This window comes from Phoenix dactylifera, chromosome 1 (assembly GCF_009389715.1).
Source record: "Phoenix dactylifera cultivar Barhee BC4 chromosome 1, palm_55x_up_171113_PBpolish2nd_filt_p, whole genome shotgun sequence".
In the NCBI taxonomy this organism is placed as follows: Eukaryota; Viridiplantae; Streptophyta; class Magnoliopsida; order Arecales; family Arecaceae; genus Phoenix; species Phoenix dactylifera.
This window is the reverse complement of record NC_052392.1, coordinates 35,881,746-35,901,394: the sequence shown is the minus strand read 5'-3', so window position 1 is coordinate 35,901,394 and position 19,649 is coordinate 35,881,746. Positions and strand designations below refer to the sequence as shown.

Genomic DNA, 19,649 nt, shown 5'->3' with positions numbered 1-19,649 from the left:
ATTACACAGTGTATTTTTCACAATTTTTTGATATTTATAATCATCGTTCATATAGTCATGTTTACATATAATAATCATACAAGTATGTTCATATTGAAAATCATATAAAACATATTATCTCATACAAAACCATATTCAAAAACACAAATCTTATTATGTGAAACCAGCGGTGTAAATCAACAAGCATGTTATATATATACTAGTGATTAGGTGCCGGGGTTCTTACCTCTATCGCAATCCAACACAACTACAATGCTACCAATCCACACCTAACATGTTCAGTCAATTTAATATCAATATAAAACTAACTTATTCCTCATCAATCACTTGCAATATTAATGATCAATTATTCAATAATTATATAATTTTAGAATTCTAATATTTGAATTATCTATATTCTCTATCCTTCTTTGATTAAAATTAAAATAATAAAGGGTTTGGGTGTTACCTCAATTTAGAAACTAGAATATAGAATCTCGTTGGATTTCTTTATGTTTGGATGACTACAACACCCCATACAAAATCAGGGCCGACTATGAAAAAAGATTCATATAGAAAGAAGTATGAGTTTGACTATATGATAACGTCTGATTGTTTGAATCAGTCAGCATAGTATAATGCAATTCATCTAATCAAGAAATATATATCCAATCAAGATAGTAGATCAAGAATTTTTCGTTATGGGTTCAATGGTAGCTGACAAGGTCAGAGTGAAGAAAGAACATGATCAACTAGGTAGGAGCATCTAATGATCTGGGTCAGTTAGCTCTGGCCAATCAAATTAGTTAACTCATGAAAGAAGAATTAGACCATGGTATAGGTAACACAATCGAGATTAGTGATAATAAAGTTCAGTGGTGTCCGATCGCCCAAATCAGTCAAAACAGTGTTTTCCAAATTATTAGATTAAGGAATAGGTATCAAATACAACAAAGGTAACATGCTAGGTTGTGGATGGTGGGGGTTCAAGGAGGGCTGACGAATGCCAGAGTGAAGGCTAGCACGACGGGTGGTCATAGTAGCACTAGCCCAGGACCCTCTACTGGGGTTAACCTAGGTCCACAAAGAGAATATCTGGGACCCTCCTGCTGGTCCATTAAACCATATAAATAGGGAGAAAGAGAGGAAGAGAAAACCAAGAGAGAGAGAGAGGAGAGAAAGAGAGAGACGAGAGACGAGAGAGGAAAGAGAAAGAAGAGAGGGCTCTCTTTTTCTTTTCCAAAATAGGGGGAGAGCCCACTCTCCCTTTTCTCTTTGGTTAGAACTAGGGGCAGCCACGACGGCCCAGCCCCGACAACGATGGCCATAGGTGGGCTCTGCCGTAGTCATCGCCATCGACAAGGGTCGAACAACACAAAGAAATGTAAGGAAGAAGAGAGGAAGAATTCATCAAAGATAAACCCATCAAACTTAGCCTAGATCATGGTTGTTCCCCCCTAACCAACAACCACACGATCACAGGGTTCTAGGAGATGGTGAAGCTCGGTCAAATTCGGCAGCCGACGGCGAAGAATATGAAGCAAAGAGGTCGAAATAGTGCATCCCTATTTCAAATGAAATTTTGGTGATTCACCGGCTCAAATTAAGTTGGCAGCAATCATAAAATCAAAAAAACAGAGAGGAGGCATACGACAATTATCTCGGTCTAACGAGGTGGTCCGATGATGTTTCCCACGATGATCTCAAAGGAAATCCCGAAGAGAAAAGCTAAGAACTAGCAATGATTTCTTAAGTTTTCAACGGTGAAGTTCGTAGTAGGAGCTGGAGGGCCTTTTATAGATGAGATACTAGAGTTTTAGATAAACTTAGATTGCCCTAAATTCTCGGATTCTGATGAGATCGGGAAGAAAGAAGACTCCCAACCGAAGTCTTCAAGCCGGCCCACCAGCCCAAGAAAAATTGGGTTATCATAGTTAATGAGTATCTAGAATGTTATATGCACATAACCAATTTGAATGTGTTTATTTGGTCAATAGCGCAACCTATAACAGGCATACACTGCACCATATTGGAATTCTAGTGGTAGATTTCTGATGAATGCCAAATACTTCAATTGTCATTAGAAATATCATTTCGGTAATGGCTCATTGAGCATGCAGTACAAGCGTGAGCTTGTATGAAGGCGGCAAGGACGAGAATAAGTCAAGGGATTATGAGCTATCTCTCAATTAAAGTTAGGTAAGTGTTCAGATGATGAAATGGGTTGACTTGTGAGGCGACATTCAAGGCAGGGTTTAGTGTTTGTTTTAGAGAAGTAAAGTTTCAAAGTGTTGCTCTGGAGCAAAGGATTTTCAGTGTTTGTATTCATGGAAAAGGTCTTTGCATCTCCATCATGAGTTCTTAAACAAAGAGAAGTCTAATTATGAAGATACCTTCTCCTGGAAACATATTTTAACATGATTTGATTCTCTATCTTCAAGGGAGAAGCAAACTAAAATGGTAAATGGAGTTGTGATAAGAAAACACAAATTGAACACCAAGAACAAAACATGGTTGAGCTAAGGGTATGGTATCTCATTTTTTTGAAATTTTTGACTACCTTACCCATAAAGAGGCCAGGTCGTATCTTTTCCATAATTGATCTTCTTTCGCAACATCAACCATTGGATCGCATCTTACACAGACATCAAAGCACTCCATTTTATTTCTTCGATCTGTCTGCATAGATCTTGAAGTGGCCACGATCTAATGGTTGACATCACGAGAAAAAGTGAAACATTCTTTTGTGCAAAAGAGACAACCCAAACCCAGCCCAATAGCCCAAGATTTGATATGTTGGATCAAGACTGGCCTAATCCTAGGCCGCATTGATGGGTAGCAGTGATCCACCGGCCCAAATTTCTTTCCAGATTTTATCCTAAAATTATTTCCTGCTTCCACCCAAAGGACTAATCTAGCCAGGTTCGTCCCCTCTTATAGTTCTTCAAAGATTAGGCCTGCCCTTTCCCTGCACTTTCAAGTGGTTTTAGGGTTGGACTTCCATTCTCAACCCTAGACAAAGTAAGGACTTCCACACGGGGGTGTTTGTAGCTGGGTTAGAACGCTCCAATATCTCATCTCATGGAGGAAGACTGCGTGCATCTTTATCCCACTAATTCCGTTGTTATATCATATATGGACAAAGCAGCAGCCAGATTAGTTGCTATCCCATAGTCCGAAACTGGTCTGAGTACATGGATTGACCACCTTTCTTCAAAGAGTTACACAAGCACACAATTCATGTGAAAGATGGGAGATTAAGACCACAAGTTTGTAATCAATATCCAGCAATTAACAAGTAAGAAATTAAAAAAAAAAAAAAAACTTTTTTGTTCTGTAGATAGTTTACTTTCATTTTTATAATAACGAAGCAACCAATAGTCTCATGTCTGTATATATATATATATAAAATATATATATATATATATATATATATAAAATATATATATATATATATATATATATATATATATATATATACATGCGTATACTCGTGAACATATGCATACATATATATGTATATATATATATATATACATAAATATATATGTATGTATGTATGTATGTATGCATGTGTGTGTGTGTATTTTCAGTTTGAAGTTGAGAAAGGGAAAAAGCTCACGAAACTCTAGATCTAGACAAAACTTGCACTCAAGTCCTCCAAGAGGAAAGAGAAAGAGAGCTTTCAACCAACATTACAATTTTGTCTCGGAGAGTGACTTCTGTTGAAAGAATATGGCAGAGGAGCTTGTCGGGTAATAGTCCATATTAGTAAGCAGGGATGCAAGTAGATTGGATTGATCCACTTCCGATCTGAAACTGATCCAAAATTAATTTGGTATTTGATCCAATCTGAACCGAAGTTACTTGGATTAAACTTAAATTCACAAACTTGACCTGTTTCAAATTTAGATTGAATATAGATCACTATATACTCAATCCAAACCTGAACCGTTCTCAAATTAGTATAATATATATAATTCAAATTCCTCCTTGAATATAAGAAATTAGTTTTTTTTATGAAATATAACTAGTCAGTAATTTGTGTTGTAAATTTTAACCATATATGGTTATTAATCAAAGCTTATATAGAATATATTTTTAATAATGTTTCACATTGTATGCATGATATGTTTATAATATAATTAGATAATAAATTTACATATATTTATTATCATTTGTGTCGAGAATATTGTTGATCTAATCTAATCTAATCCAAAAAAAATCTAGTGGATTGATAAAATTAATATTATATCTGATCCAATCTAATTTGAATAGACTGGGATTAGGTTGGGATTCAATTTTTTGATCAGATTGAAATATGGATTGCATTTGGATTTTGTGTATCCCTATCCAACCCACTTGCAACCTTGGTGCAAAGGCAACAAACACCTGGTTGAATTGTGGATATATAGGATCTAATTTTTTATGGAATAAAACTTTGGCTGTAGCCCTCTTAAGTCTTCTACTGGAGCTTTGTTCTATGGGATAATGGGTTCTTTTTTTTTAAGTTTGGGTACCCAATGATAGTTTCCTCTCTAAGGAGTAAGGAATACTAGAAGGAAAAGGTTATGCAGAGAATCTATTTGATCTTTGAAAATAACATCTTGCACACCTAACTAATTGTAACCCTAAATGTGATGGCTTCAAGTCTTTATAATACAAAATCTTCATGTTAATCTCTAAGCTTCACTTGATTAATTAGTAGCATCCATTAATTAATAATTCACAATTTTTTTGGAAAACGAGTGTATATCCTTAGTTTTCCTTATCAGAAAAGATCTTTTAAGAGCAGAAGGCTGTAGAATTTTCGTAAAACTAACCCACACACTTAAGACTTGTTGGTTATGTTTCCAGAAAATATGTTATTAATTAGTTCCACTTGATGTTTGAGTAGTGACATCATTGAGATAAATGACCTATAACCCAATTTGATAAATTAGTTAATCAGGGGAATTGTCAATGTTTCATATGTATGACTTGCAAGGTTATCCAACTTGTTTATGGTGTATCTTTGGTGCCATTAATCAATCAAAACAATGGTTGAGAACAGAGCATCATAGGCATGAAAATATGTGAAAATGAAGGGGGAGAAAAAAAACTAATACTCAGCCGTTCTTGTTTGTTTATTGATTAGGGCTTAATGACCAAAAATTTTATGTACTTAATCCTGCATTGCATCATTTTCATGTAGGCTTTGTAGGGAGGACATCTCTCTCTCTCCCTCTCCCTCTCCCTCTCCCCCACCCCTTCCCTCTTTCCCAAATTGTAGTATTAGTTTACAAGAGTTTCACTATTGTTTGTAAATAACATTTTTAACTATAAATGATTATCAATCTTACTTTTGTCAAATCATTCTATCCATTCTAAACAGGACAATTATACAGTTTTGTTTAGACCAGATTAGATTAGATACTATTTTGGTTTGAACTCCTATTTAAAACCAACCACATGCATGAACCTGTACCTCTATGATTCAAATGTTATTATCTTTTAGCAGACACCGTCGAATCTCATATACATTGCAGGCTCAGACATAGATATTTCTTCCAATATGCATGTGCTAAGAAATAAGAAGGATGCAAACCAACGAACACGAAACTTGTTGGCTAGTTCTAATCGATATCATGCTCTGAATAATTACATTTTTATTCATCAAGGATCCACATATAGTCCAGAACTGTATATACCAAAAACAATACAAATTAATCCAGACCAGCATTGTGAATAGAGCAGGCATGGTTTAACCTCACATGCAACCTAACCATTTAACCCTGGAGCACAACATGCGCTATCCCACTTACTCCATGAGTCCATGCATATCCACTTCTAAAACGTTCCAACAGCAGACATCCAACAAGGATAAAAGGTGCAATTATTCTCTCACCAATACTAGTTCAGGAGGAATCACCACGGTGCAACTATATCCCATCTGATTTCTTGGGATATCTTATTCAATGTAGAACAGCTGATATGAAATCCTGCAGATATCCATCCACGGTACCAGCTGGAGCTTGTACGCCGTCTAGTCGCGTATGTCATCACGTGTGGAGCGACATCAGCTGTCTGGGTCTTCGATGTTAAAGCGGTCGATCTTATCCTGGATATCGCTGTCCATAGCCTTATCCATGACCCCGCCACGTGGGACCGGGTATCCGCTCCCCTCACCATTGCCGTGAGTACCGGAGGTTCGGAACCTAACCATGTGGAACAATTGGAGGGCTAATGAGTTGAAACTTGGAAGGAAGCTAGGTTTCTATCCCTTGAAAAGGAAGGATAATGCTTGAGGGGGGTTGCTAGGATGGCTCCATTTCTTGTACAACATTAAAAAACATGGCTTTCGCTATCCATTAGTGAGAACTCGTTTATTTATACGTAAACATTGGGGATATAGGATAGAAAATAAGAGAGATCAAAGAGATAAATAGATAAGAATAGGAATAGAGTTCGAAGATGACGTTCTTATGAGCATTGAAATATTCTTAATGCATGCATATGAGCGTCTATGCCCTTATCATCTGCCTCTTTGTCAACGACTGAGGCTGTAAGCTGCAGCATGGAGGTATACTAGAGTGAAGCTGGTAGCACACAGGGAGCCCACTGGAAGATTTCTACGCATAAACTGAAAGTAGCATTGAAAATTTCCACTTGAAACAGGTAGCACTTGAATATTTCTTAATGATTGTTTATTGTATGACTTACACTGGATGTGGGACTCAAAACTATGAGCACTTTAATAGGAATTTAATATATTATCAATAGAATTGTCATCATGAAGTTATCATGATCTTCTAGTTCTTGTTGAGCAAGGGGTTATTCAAATTCTTGCTATGTCATTTTTGGAGAACCAAACAGTCTTTAGTTTGCCCAAGAGTGATTCTACCATGGGAAATGGTAAAAGCCAAAGATAAAGGGTTTTTCTAACGATCGAGGTATGATATTTGTGAGACATTGTAATGGTATGTTAAGAGATGGTCGTGTAACATTGAGTTGGTGTTCTACTTTTTAACCACAAACAAAATTTTCATTTCAGTTAAAAGATATTTCATAGTGTTCCAAAGTTCATTATATAAAGGATTTTTCATAGGGTACGTACCATTCCAGTCATCTCACTGGATTATTTCTTAACCATGGATAATTTGTAGCTTATGAGAATGTGAAACTTGACAAGTCCATAATTTCCATGGTTAAGAAACTTGTGGTTTGTTATGCACCTTGTGCATATAAAACATAGTGGTTGTGGCTGACATTATATTGGATAATCGGATGGTCCAATGGGTGATGGACTTATCCTGCACTCGTCCAAACTTATGCACAGGAAAAAATGCCCATGGGGTTGAGAAATTATTAAGTGGATGGGGTCCATAGTGGACCTAGGATGATATCATCCTAGGAGTATTCATTTCATCTTAGGATGAAATTATTATGTGGATTTATGTCACCCTAGGTCTACCATACGTGATCCACCTAATAATTTCTTCATGGGGTTAATCTAGTCCAATATAGAATAGAATGGAGAAGAGTTATGCTGTCTTACCAAGACTTTGAGGTAATGAGCAATTAGATCCTCTGAAATCACCATGGATAGTAATGCAATGCATTTAGATTATACACCTAACCTTTCAGCAAAAAAAAAGGAATGGACCAGCTTGGGGAAAAGTCATGGAATATGAGGACGAACCGGCACAAATGCCTATGGAAGAGCAAAGGGTATGCACCCAAAGAATTTGGTGGGGGCTCCCATGCATTTAAATTGGGTGGTTGGGAGAGACTAGAGCTGATCAAAACCGGGCTCGGGCCGGGCTCGACAGCAGAAATTAGGCCCGATGGCTATGTTCAGACCCGGCCCGGCCCGACTGTCGGGCTTAAATTTTTGTCCAGGCCCGACCCAACCTTATAAATCTGGTCCCAGGCCCGACCCGAGAGGCCCGACCCGACGGGCCCGACCCGAGAGGCCCGACCCGACACCCGACCCGACAGGCCCGACCCGACACCCACCTCCCTCCCCCCCCCACCTCTCTCTCTCTCTCTCTCTCTCTCTCTCTCTCTCTTCCATCCTGCACCTCGTAGCCGGGATCGAGCTCGAAGAGAAGGAGGACTGCCGGCTCGCACCCGGCCGTCACGGCGGCGATGGTCTCGCGGAGGCGGTCCACGCAGTCGACGAAGTCGAGATAAGGGGGGACGGCGCGGTTGATGCGGGCGTCGAGGCCGAGGGAGAGGCGGGCGTCGAGGCCGAGGGAGAGGCGGGCGTCCACGGCGGCGAGGCCTTTGTCCTTGCGGGCGGAGGCACGGAGAATGGAGACGATGTTGGAGCGGGAGGCGCGGAGCGCGGCGATCACCGCCTCGTCGTTGTCGTCGACCGCTATCGTTGCTCGCTGCTCCTCCTGGTGCGGCGGCTCTCAGCGAGGGAGGGGGGGTGCGGCGGCTCTCAGCGAGGGGGGGGGGGTGCGGCGGCTCTCAGCGAGGGAAGGAGGGGGGGTGCGGCGGCTCTCAGCGAGGGAGGGGGGGTGCGGCGGCTCTCAGCGAGGGGGAGGGGTGCGGCGGCTCTCTGCGAGGGAAGGGGAGGGGTGCGGCGGCTCTTAGCGAGGGGGGTGGGTGGGTGGGTTTGGTTTAGGACTTTAGTCTAGGGTTTCTCAAAAAAAAAAATTTAATATATTATATTAATGTTTTATGGTCGGGCCGGGCCGAACCGGGCCATTTTTAAAAGTTTCCAGGCCCGGCCCGATTTTTTTGGTCGGGCCGCTTTTCCTGCCCAGGCCCGACCCATGGGCGCTTTTTCAATGCCCAAGCCCGAAAATTTTCGGGCCGGGCCGGGCGGGCTGGACGGGCCAGAAGGCCCGTGATCACCTCTAGGAGAGACTCACGCTGACGAAAAGAAGACTAGAAGCTTTAGCTCGTCCTCGTGACACCGCCAATATTGTCGGCCAAAGAGACCAAGAGAGTGCTCCATTACTTGCTATGATAAGACCCATCCAAGAAGGCTTTCCCCTTTGGCTCTTTGGGAACATGAAAAGCCAATTAAAACATCAAATATATATAGTCAATATACCCATTTCTTTCTTTCTTTTCTCTTTCACTTTTTTTTTTTTTTTTTTTTTTTTTGCTTAAGAAAAGAGGTAGGGGGGAGGAAGGGACAAGCCCAACCCCGCGTAGCAGCCCCCACTGGGCCCCCGCCCCGCCAGGAAAATGTTCGATGCGGGCAGAAATGGCCGTGTGTTGGGCACCTCGACCGGTTTTACTCATACCCTCCCCACCCATGGGCCCGGCTCAGCTACCCCTCTAGGCTCTGGCTCGAGTTCCAAGTGTGAGTACGTCACACCCGGCACCACCCCGGCTACTAGCGGTTCAAGAGCGGTCCTATACCTCAAGTCCAAGCAGTGGCCAAAGTAGTGAGCTCCGGTCCACAATTTAATCGTCGCCGCAGCGATTCGAACTTGGGACCTTAAGGTTAGAATTTCTGCCCAGTACCACTAGGCTACCACCTTGGTGGCTCTCTTTCACTTTCGCAGAATGCAAACCAAATACTCGGTATGCCATTATACATGGCTATGATTTTAGCTCTCATATGGCACATAAAACCATAGTGAAATATTATGACACCTGACATCAACAAAACAAAAATGTTACATTTAGCACGTCCCTGCCTATTTTGATGTTGTTTGTGAATAACAGCCGCCAGAAGCCTTGGTATTGGCTTTGAAGCTAGTGTGACCACTTCAGAAGCTTCTTAGTAAACTAACTTATCACCAAGGCTTCTTGAAATCAAGTAGATATAAGGTTTGTCATTTCGGTACCACATTCCGTACCAATGCCATTCTATGATTATGTCGATACGATATTGTATGAGATTTTTTCGTTGTACCAAGTATCGGTACACCATCCGTACCGGATACTAGTATCGCATCAGTACTGTACAGTATGCTTCATACTATCCGATTCAGACTGGTATGACAAACCATGAGTGGATCGACTTTGACTTGGTGCGATTAGACATTTGACCATTGTTTCTGTTTCTTCCGTAAAGATGTCAAATTGCATTACTTATCATCCAAGCACGCTCTCATCTACAAGACTCTCCTTGCTCAGAATTTGAAATCCTCCACAATTTGTGATCTTGGAAATTCCTAGACCCTAGGTACGCCAAGGATTGTAATTTGTGGGTCCCGAGCTTAAGGTTGTCATGTGAACCAGCTGGGATTATGCAGATCATATATATAATAGTAAGCTGAACATATAGCTGTCCCCCTTCAACCAATTAAACTTATCATATGTAATTCTGAGATATAAAGGATTTATTATAATTGGCCAACAATTCTTAGCATGGTTGATCGATACCTCCTAAAAATTTGACTTTTATGTTGTCCACGATGAATCTTTAATATTGCTTAAAAATTATTATTATTGAGATAAAGAAATATATAGTTTTTTAATAAAATCTATTGAATGATCTAAAAATAGTATCAAAATAGATCCGGTCTATAATCTATATAAATCAAAAGATACTACAATACATAATTATTTGGATTGACTACGGGCTTATCGTCGTGCATTGAATTTGAATGAATTCAGACTTTTGACTCGACCGCTTAAATGGAAGGAGTATGTAAGAATCTTTGCATACATATATTTAGCACTATAATGATTATCAGTCGAAAAAATTTTAAATATTTATATAAAACTAAAAAAAGTAAATAATATTTTTTAATTAGTTTTGTTTTTTTTAGCTGAGACAGTGGACTGTGACCTCTTCTTTGTCACAGCTCTCACGGAACTAGGGGGATTGCCCAACCCACTTCACACCAACCCCTCAAACTGATAAAAACCGCCCTTACCTATCCATAAACGAGCATGGAGAGTAGAATCCAAGGAATCTCTATTTCCAATGGGCTACGAAACCCACCGATTTGGGACATATCATGTGATGCGGCGGCATTGGCAGGCCACCTGTTAATGGGACACTGGAATTAAATAAGGTGGCAGATTAGATAATTTAATTATATAATGATATATGTGGAGTATTAGGTTATGTTTGCAAACCATAGTTTTGCACAAAGCTCTAAAATATTAATTGACAGCTATGAGGTACTTGTTTCTCATTATTAGGCCTATCTGTGCTGAGCCAAGAAAAAGAAAAGCTGCCTTGGGCACTCCGTGAACTAGTATTTTTTAATTTTATTAGATGTATTCGTACACATATTGTATGATAAACCCGCCATAGCAAAAAAAAAAAAAAAAAAAAAAAAGAGGATAGAGCCTGACCTCAAAATCTCTAGGTCCGAAAAGAAGAACTCAACCAAAAACCTAGAAGTATACTGCATTTATTTTTGAAAACTATAATCTAGTTCTTGGTGAAAACCATGTATCACTTGGAGATATATTTTTTCTTTGAATTATTCAAGAGTCCGCTTGTTAGTTATTTAAATTATTCCAGAAGAATTTAGTAACACCTTGATGTTTATTTAGCTACATCTTTTATATGCTAATGAAGCATTTGTATTATCTGATACTGAATATTAGATGCCTTCTGTTATTCTGGTTGTCACTATAATGCTCATTTGATATGGTCTCTAGTATCTCTTGCTTCGAGGTTTTTCTTGGTTGTTTCACATTAGTTTAAAGGCAGAGATTTAAAGTAAGGGCATTCTTTTCCTTGATGTACCGGTTAAAAATTAGACTTCCAACATAAATAAACAAAAAATAGATGCGCAAACTTTTCTATTCCCATATGTGAGAAAAATATTGGCTCCAAAAATTAAGGCATATGTTTAGTTATTCTTTTTTTAACCTTTTTTTAAATAATTTTTTGCTTCTTCTTTTATTCAGGAGCAAGCTGGGCTATAGATCATCCCTCCTCTTCCTTACTTATATAAATGGAACTGAAAGAACAAAAATACTATGAAGATTCCTTTGAAGAATACTAATAAGTGATCCAATTATACTCTCAAAATTGTAAGAAAATGAATTATCTCATAGTTCAAAATTTTATTTTAAAAGATTAGTAGGTAGATATTATTCACATTTTTTAGTTCTATATAAATATTCAAAATCTATATAATATATATTTGATGCAAAACTAATTATATACCTGTATAGATCTCTATAATTAATAAAAAAAATATTATATACTTTTGGTTTAGGAATTGCTTTATTCTCTGCGGATTCTAGTTTTTTTTTTTTATTTTGTTTTATTTTTTCGGTCTTGGATATAGTTCATACAAAGAACTAGAGGAAACGTCTTTTCATCACTTCCCCTGTTCACGATTCCTTTGCCTTTTTACACGGGAATAGACAAGTTCGGATTTGTTAAAAGACTTTCCAACTCTTTTTCTAACGGCCGCCTCTTTTTAATTACTTCCCCTATTCACGATTCCTTTGCCTTTTTACCCGGGGATAGACGACTTCAGATTTGTTAAAAGACTTACAACCCCTCTTCCTTTCTTTCTTACTTTCTTTCTTTCTCTCTCTCTTTCTTTCTTCTTTTTTGTTTTTTCTTCTTCTTTTCCTTCTTTCTTCTTCTTATACATCCGTAGCGCATCCATACTAGATATAAGCACAGCCTAAAGAGCCAGAAAAAAAATGTAAGAAAGGCAAAATTACTACGGCCACCTCTATCTCTTTCTCTCTCTCATCCTCTAAAATTACTAACCGACTTTCTTTTCTTTCTCCTTTTTTGGTCGGATGGTGAAAATTGAACTATTTTAAAATTACTAAAAATAAAAAATAAAGCAAACCCATAATATTTAATGTATATATTGCATTAGTTATCTAGGTATTCTCCATGAGCTATTCTAAGTAAAGAGCTGAAGTCGCTACCAAACACAACATAAAAACCAATCTGAACATGGTTTACCATGCATTATATCTTTGTGTTTCTTTCAGAAATCCCAGTTCTAAACTCAATTTTTTAGAGAATATCTAGCTCGCAACTTATCCACTTTATCTTAGGGCTAACTAGATTGAGGTAAGTATATGGGATGATTTTCACATCCAGAAGGTGGATTGAGAAATAGGAGACTTTAGGTAATACCAGTTACTTTTATTTGTTAATTTAAATTTTTATAAGATTAGATAAAAACTGCATTAAGGTTGCAGATTTTTCTTAAGAAAGAAAAAGAATTGCAATTTAATTCTAGTGATTGAATTTGCATTTACGAAAGGGAAATGATATATTATATATTGGGATGTGTTTCCCAAAAATCTGATATGACTTTCTTTTTTTTCCATCGTGCTCATTTACCAAGTTAGTAAAAATCTTTGTTTGGTTTACCAAGTAATTTAAGAAGGAATCCCACCAATGAAAGAAAGAGGCTAATTCAGAGCAAGTAGTAATGGTGCAAAAAAGTAGGTTAGACCTACAATCCCTTAAACCCAACTTGACATGTGTAGATTTGCAAGTGGGTCTAACAAATTCTAGAGTCTGCTTGACTCATGTTCATTTGTAACCCTTTTTTGCCTTTCTTCATTTGATCTAGACATGGGAAATGGAAGGATAATTGAATATTTAACCATGTACATTTGCTCACCAAAAGAATTGGATATTGCATCAAGACACCACCAACAAGAATTCAAGAATCCCTCTTGCTCCCGAAATGATAAGGCTAAAGCTAGAAGGATGCAGTGTCACCAAATAATTACTTATTTTATTTGTTAATATAACATCTTTCAATTAGCACTCAGCTGAAATTTTTGAAAATCCTATGTTGATTATATAACTAGGAAAATTGGCAAACAAGTACCTTGATAATAGAATAACACCCAATAAAATCAGTTATTTATATTTCAATAATCTGACAATATAATGAAAGATCTTATTAGGTCATCTTCTATGCAGCACAACATTTTGGAAGAATCCTTTCGACAGATCAGGATGTCTTTTTTTTTTGCTAAAAATAAAAATATCATATATAATGTATACGGATATAATTAAAAAAATTAAAAAACAACAGATTGCGGAGAGTATTAGGCAACTCCATTTTCTCCATCCAGATGGTCCCGGAATGATCGGCAACAAAGGTAGGATGCCTTTTCTCTCTACAGTTATATCAAATTATTACTTTTGATCCTCTTGGCTGCATCTGGAGTAGGATGAGCAGAGAAAAGATGGTATCACCGTACCGTGGGTAAAGTTACTCGACAAGTCGTAGGATAAAAGGTCAAGGATAATTTCGTCAAGAAAATGGCACGTCGTAAATACCGGCAAAACGAGTTGAGGACATTCTTGTAATTAACTCACAAAAGAAGAGCCATTGCACTGCCGTCCGACTGCGTGGCGGCCTCGCGGAGCCCCCAATGATCTGTTTACCCGACTCTATCCAAAACCCAAACCCTAGTTAGCTAACCGACAACCCAACGGCCGGTCCGACTATCCTATCATCGCCCCCAACGATCCCCTTATTTACCCCATCTGCCCTCCCTTCTCCGCGTCAAACTCCCCTATAAATACCACGCTCGAGGCGAGGTCGGTTTGCCCAACTAGCCTCCTAAGCCCCCTTCTTCCCCACTCCTCTGCTCTCCCAATTCCTCTTTTTGGTGAAAAAATTTGAAGTTTCTCTCTCTGAGTACCTAATGGGAACCACCTCGAGAAGATCGAAGTCGCCGTCTGGACGCTTCCCCTCCGCCTCCGCCGGCGGCATGGCCGTTATCTCCTCCAGCTCCTCCACCTTCTTCCACCACCACCGGCCCTCCTCCCCCACCCGTGTCAACCTCGTCGGCGCCCCCCCGTCTCCCGTCCCCTCCGTCCGCTTCTCCTTCGACCGCCACCGCCCCACCTCCCCCGGCCGCTCCCTCGCCTTCGCAGACCACCGCTCCCCGCGCCCCATCACCTCCTCCGTCCCCCAGCGCCGGACGTGCATGTGCTCCCCCACCACCCACCCGGGCTCCTTCCGGTGCAGCCTCCACAAGGGCCTCGGCCAGCTCCAACACAGCCACAGCGCCGTCTCGTCGTCGTCGAACCGGCTCAACGCGCGGCGATCCGCGATGGCGAACTCGCTCGTCCGGATCGGGACCGTGGAGGGGGAATGGGTGAAGCGGGCGCTCACCGCACTCATCCGCCCCTCTTCCCACCAGCAGCGGCGGCGGGCGGCGTTCCAGCCGCGGTCCAGTCGCCTCTCCGTCATGTCCAAGGCCGACGATCTCTGATCTAAACCCCCCTCGTAGGTCTGGATCTCGAACCAAAGCAGCTTCGTTAATCAGAAAAGGAAAAACGGTATCATATTTTATAATCTTTTCTCCTCTTTTCTCGATATCGGCTTCGCCGGCGGCGACAGAATCCGATCGGAGGTTTCCCGATCTCAGGAACTCGTGCATGAAAAAAAAAGAAGATGGGGGGATTTTATTTTATTTTTTTCTTTTTTTCCTGTAAAGGACAGACGGAGACAGATGTGTATCTGAACTTTTGACAGCCGTTGATGGCTTTTGAACGAGTATTTCACATCCGAACTGGACTGGAACAGCTGACACTATAAAACTAATTAATTCTTTAATTTATGGATTAATTTAAATTAAGCCATAAGGTGTTGTGACTTGTGAATGAAACGATTCTCTGCAGCAGCGAGAGCATACGTTCTTCCCGTTCCGTTGAAATTTCCCGTCTCCGTTTGGCGTGTGGCAGCCGTCGTATCGATTCCGTCGTCCGTCGTCCGTCGTCCGTCGCCCGTCGTGTATATGCCGTCATCGTCGTCGGTACGTTTTTTTTTTCATTTATTCATTTATTTTGATTTTAATTTATTTCGTTTTTGTCTGTTTGGTCGTAGAAATGGGTTGGAGCCTTGGAGGAATCGCCGGCATCGGCGCCGGGTTTTACTCTGGAATACGAGAAACGTGGGCCCGGTCCGAATATTTTTCCCCTTTTTATATTAAAATAATAATTAATTAAGTTATTTATTAATATATTTTTGCTCCCAATAATTAATTATGTCCCGTTAAGGCCGGGCTGGTTCACGGAACCTGATCATCATCATTCATCAGGAGTTCGGGACTACTAGAGTATTAGACCCAATACAAGATATTTAATTAATTAATTAAAGAAATATGAAAGTAAATACTCTGAAGATCAAAAATAATAATTTAAAATGGGGAACCAGATGGCAGTTGGTGGGACTCGTACATCACAGAGAGCAGAGCATGATTAAAAGCAAAGAAAAAGTGGAGACGGAACCGAAGTTTGGTCCGGCAAAGGAATGGGGCTCCAGTGTTGATCCAAGAAGACCAATTGAGTTTATGGGATTCACCTCAGTTACTGGAATCCAGTGGAACAGGCTGTTACAACTAATTACAGAGGCTTTGAAGCAGGACTGCTTCGAAACATGGTGGATTCATTTAGTTGGTGGAAAAAAAATTATTATAACATTTTTTTAAAAAATTGATTTTTGAAAAATAATTTTTATATATTTATTTGACTAAAAAATTGATATATTATAAAATTATTTATATTTAGTTGAATATTTATTTTTTTAAAAAATATGTGAAATATTTGTTATACTTTAACAAATAAAAAAAATTATTATATTTTATTGAAAAATTTAATAATATTTTTTAAAAAAATTATCTTAATTTTCAACCGGACCATACGAGTTTATAAAATATGGGAGGTAGGTTTTTTATGAAATATAAAAAAAAATTTCATCAATTTTTTTAAAAAAACTTCAATCAAAAATAAAATATTTTTTATTTTTTTATTATTTTTTTCTTTCCTTCAGTCCGCCGACCCTATATTAAACTTGCTTCGTTCAAGCGTCGTGCCCTTTTGGACCAGTCGAAAACAAACAAATCGCCATTAATAGGTTTGGAGAAATTGGGAAGCGAGATGTCTTTGTTAAAGGATTAAAAAGAGCCTGGCCATTGCTAATTCCCCACAGAAGTGACACATGGCCTTTGTATGTCCTGGTCTCGTGAAACGTTTGAAATCCGGTGACAAAATCAACAAGAGTGCATGACATGAAATGATACATATGAGGGGCACGAGACTCGTTACAAAAGGTAAAATAAAATAAAAAGGGGAAAAACTTTTCTCACCCTTGAAAAGTTGAAAGCAGAGCTGGTTAAGGAGAGCGAGCGAGGCATTTCGTCGAACACTCGTAGGGTGAATGCATGGGTGATCGTAGATCGAGAAAGGAGAAGATTGGCGACGTCACGCCAGGGGCCGACGTGGTACACCGGTCCCTAGGGATGAATGCCACCGGTCAGTCATGGGCAGAGGTAACTAGAGTGCGGCCCCGATAGACCGCTTGGACCAGCTTCAACATCTTTCATGAGGAACTGGAGGAGGTTCAAAAATTGTTCCCTGAGGTGGTGGTGATTCCGCCGGAGAGGTTAGAGAAAGCTAGGCAGGCCTGGAGCTCCACCGCAGTGATCCTGCAGAGCATGGGAAGGAGGGTGCCTGTGGATTGGGTGGCCGGGGGAGTTCCGATCGAGGGGGGAGCTCAATTATGACCCCGAGGCTCTCCCGATGGCGGACAATCATGTCATCCTTAGATTCAAGTGTGAAGAAGTTCGGGAGGCGCCACTGTCGAGAGGCCCGTGGGTAGTCGGTGGGCAGCTCTTCGCAGTGGAAAGATGGCAACTGGACTTCATTGCTGGGGTGAAGAAGGTGAGTAGGGCAACAGCTTGGGTCTGCCTCCCACGGCTGCCAGTGGAGTACTGGGAGCCGGAGTCGGTTCTGGAGATCATCGCGGCGGCCGGCAGGCTGGTCGTGGTGGACGGATGCACTAAGCAGCGACGCAGGTTGGACTTTGTGAGGGTCCAAGTGGAGCTGGACGCGAGGCAGCCATTGAAGCCAGGGGTATTCGTCCAAGGTTCGCCGGAGAAGTTCTGGCAGGCCTTCGTTTATGAAACTAATGAAAGCCTGCCGGCGGTCTGTTTCCGATGCGGCCGGATCGACCACGGGGAGGGGGCGTGCAAGTTCCCCCAGGCCCGCCTGAGGAGAAGCGGGTCGGCACCTGTGAGATGGCGGAGGATTGGGGGGTCGGATGGGGGGCTTATGCCAGTGCTGCCCCGGAGCCCGCACAGGAAGGGGGGTCGCCCTTCAAATTGTTGTAGTGTAGTATTGTGGTTTTTCAGTAAATTATAGGCTCGTTGGGAAGAAAGATGGAGTGCGGCCTGTAGCGCCCGGTTTTCGGACCTTGGCTGACCACGAACAGGGTCAGGCCTTCCAAGGGGCCTGCGGGGGGTAGCAAGCTGAGGGAGAGGGTGGCGCCACCAGTCAAGGAGAATCGGAGGCCGGCGGCCACGCAATCGGCTCGTCACGAGGGGTCCACGTCCAAGCCAAGTACTCCTCCGGACCTGGACGGTGGCAAAAACCGTCCAAAGTTGCTCAGAGGCAATCGCCGACGAAGGAAGCCTCTGCGGTGGCTCAGGCGTGCTGAGGGAGAGGACGATGAGTCGACTCGGACGAGTCACCGAGTCTGGAGGCGAGGGGGGCGTGGTGTCCATGGGCCGGGCGGACTATGGAGAGCGGGAGACTGGGCTGGGCCCAGAGATCAAGAGGGCCCGTAGCCCATCCATACCTGGCTTGGTCGACAGGCTGGGAAGTGGTGGGTCGGGCTTGTTGAAGCTTGATCCGGCCTCTAATGGCTTAGCTGCCCTAGGGCATCCGGGCTAGTGCGGACTCACTGGGCTTGGCGCGGGCGCGGGCGCGGGCGATGTGGGCTAGTCCCCTCGAGAGGCCGAGGAGGTCGGCTTGGTGGTGGTTGACTCCGGGATGCAGCCAAGCAACTGGATTAGGGCATGTAGCCTTGCAAATCGATGAGGGCCAACTGGGCGGGTAGCCTCCGTCCCAGCAGTAGCAGAGGAGGGGGAGGGCTCGGGGCGGCGGAGGAGCCTAGTTCGCCCTGAGGTCTAGAGTCTTTTCCTATCGCATAGGTCGGGGGTCGAGCACTGCCCCATAGGCAGCGGCGAGGGCGGGTCCAGGCCTTTTTGGAAGGTGGCTCTGGCATCATCCTCGGTGGAGGCGAAGACGCCCGAGGCTGCTTTGGGCTGTGGGGCCTCTTCTTCTTCTTCTTCTTTTTCGGCGATGGCGTCTCTCAGTTGTGTGGTCTTGGCGGGAAGCTTGGGTGGTGGCTTGGGGAGAGGGAAATGGAGGAGTTCGACAAAGGAGGTGATGACCTCAACGAGCGGGCAAGGGCCCAGTCTGGCTAGCGCTGGAAGCGGTGGCGTCTCGTTGGGAGGTGGGAGTGCGCACCCCCATGAGAGGCTCTTCCGCCTTCTGCAACGGATTTTGTAGGGGGAGCAGCAGGAGGATGTAACGGAAGGTGGGGAGCTATTCAGCAATGGAGAAACAGGACCCAAGGTGGTCCCTTATTCTAATGTGGATGCTTGATGGAGGTCCTATTGTGGAATCGTCGGAGGGTAGGAAAGCCTTCCTTCTCCCCAACCTTCCGAAGGTTGGTGCAGATTCATAATCTAGAGGTGTGCATGCAATTCGAGACTCGTTTGTTCGGAAGGAGTTTACAGCGAGCCAGACGGGCCTTCCCACGATCATAGGGCTTCTATGCAGTGAATCCTATGATCTGTCGGGTGGGATAATTGCGATAGAGGCCGGAGTGTGGAAACCTAGACATATTCAATATTTGTGAGCAACAGGTAGTGATGGTTATTTCGGAAGGCAACAATAGGTCGTGGGTGTTAATGGTTGTATATGCTAGTACGGCTTTCAGAGAGAAGAGGATGTTGTG

General features: G+C 42.0%; 1 protein-coding gene across 1 annotated transcript; it reads left to right on the top strand.

The window, feature by feature from the left end:
* Nucleotides 1–14,429: 14,429 nt before the first annotated feature.
* Nucleotides 14,430–15,479, top strand: LOC103696036. The gene has a single exon (XM_008777536.3). The coding sequence runs from the start codon at nt 14,545–14,547 to the stop codon at nt 15,115–15,117; it is 573 nt and encodes a 190-aa protein (XP_008775758.1). The 5' UTR covers nt 14,430–14,544; the 3' UTR covers nt 15,118–15,479.
* Nucleotides 15,480–19,649: the final 4,170 nt, after the last annotated feature.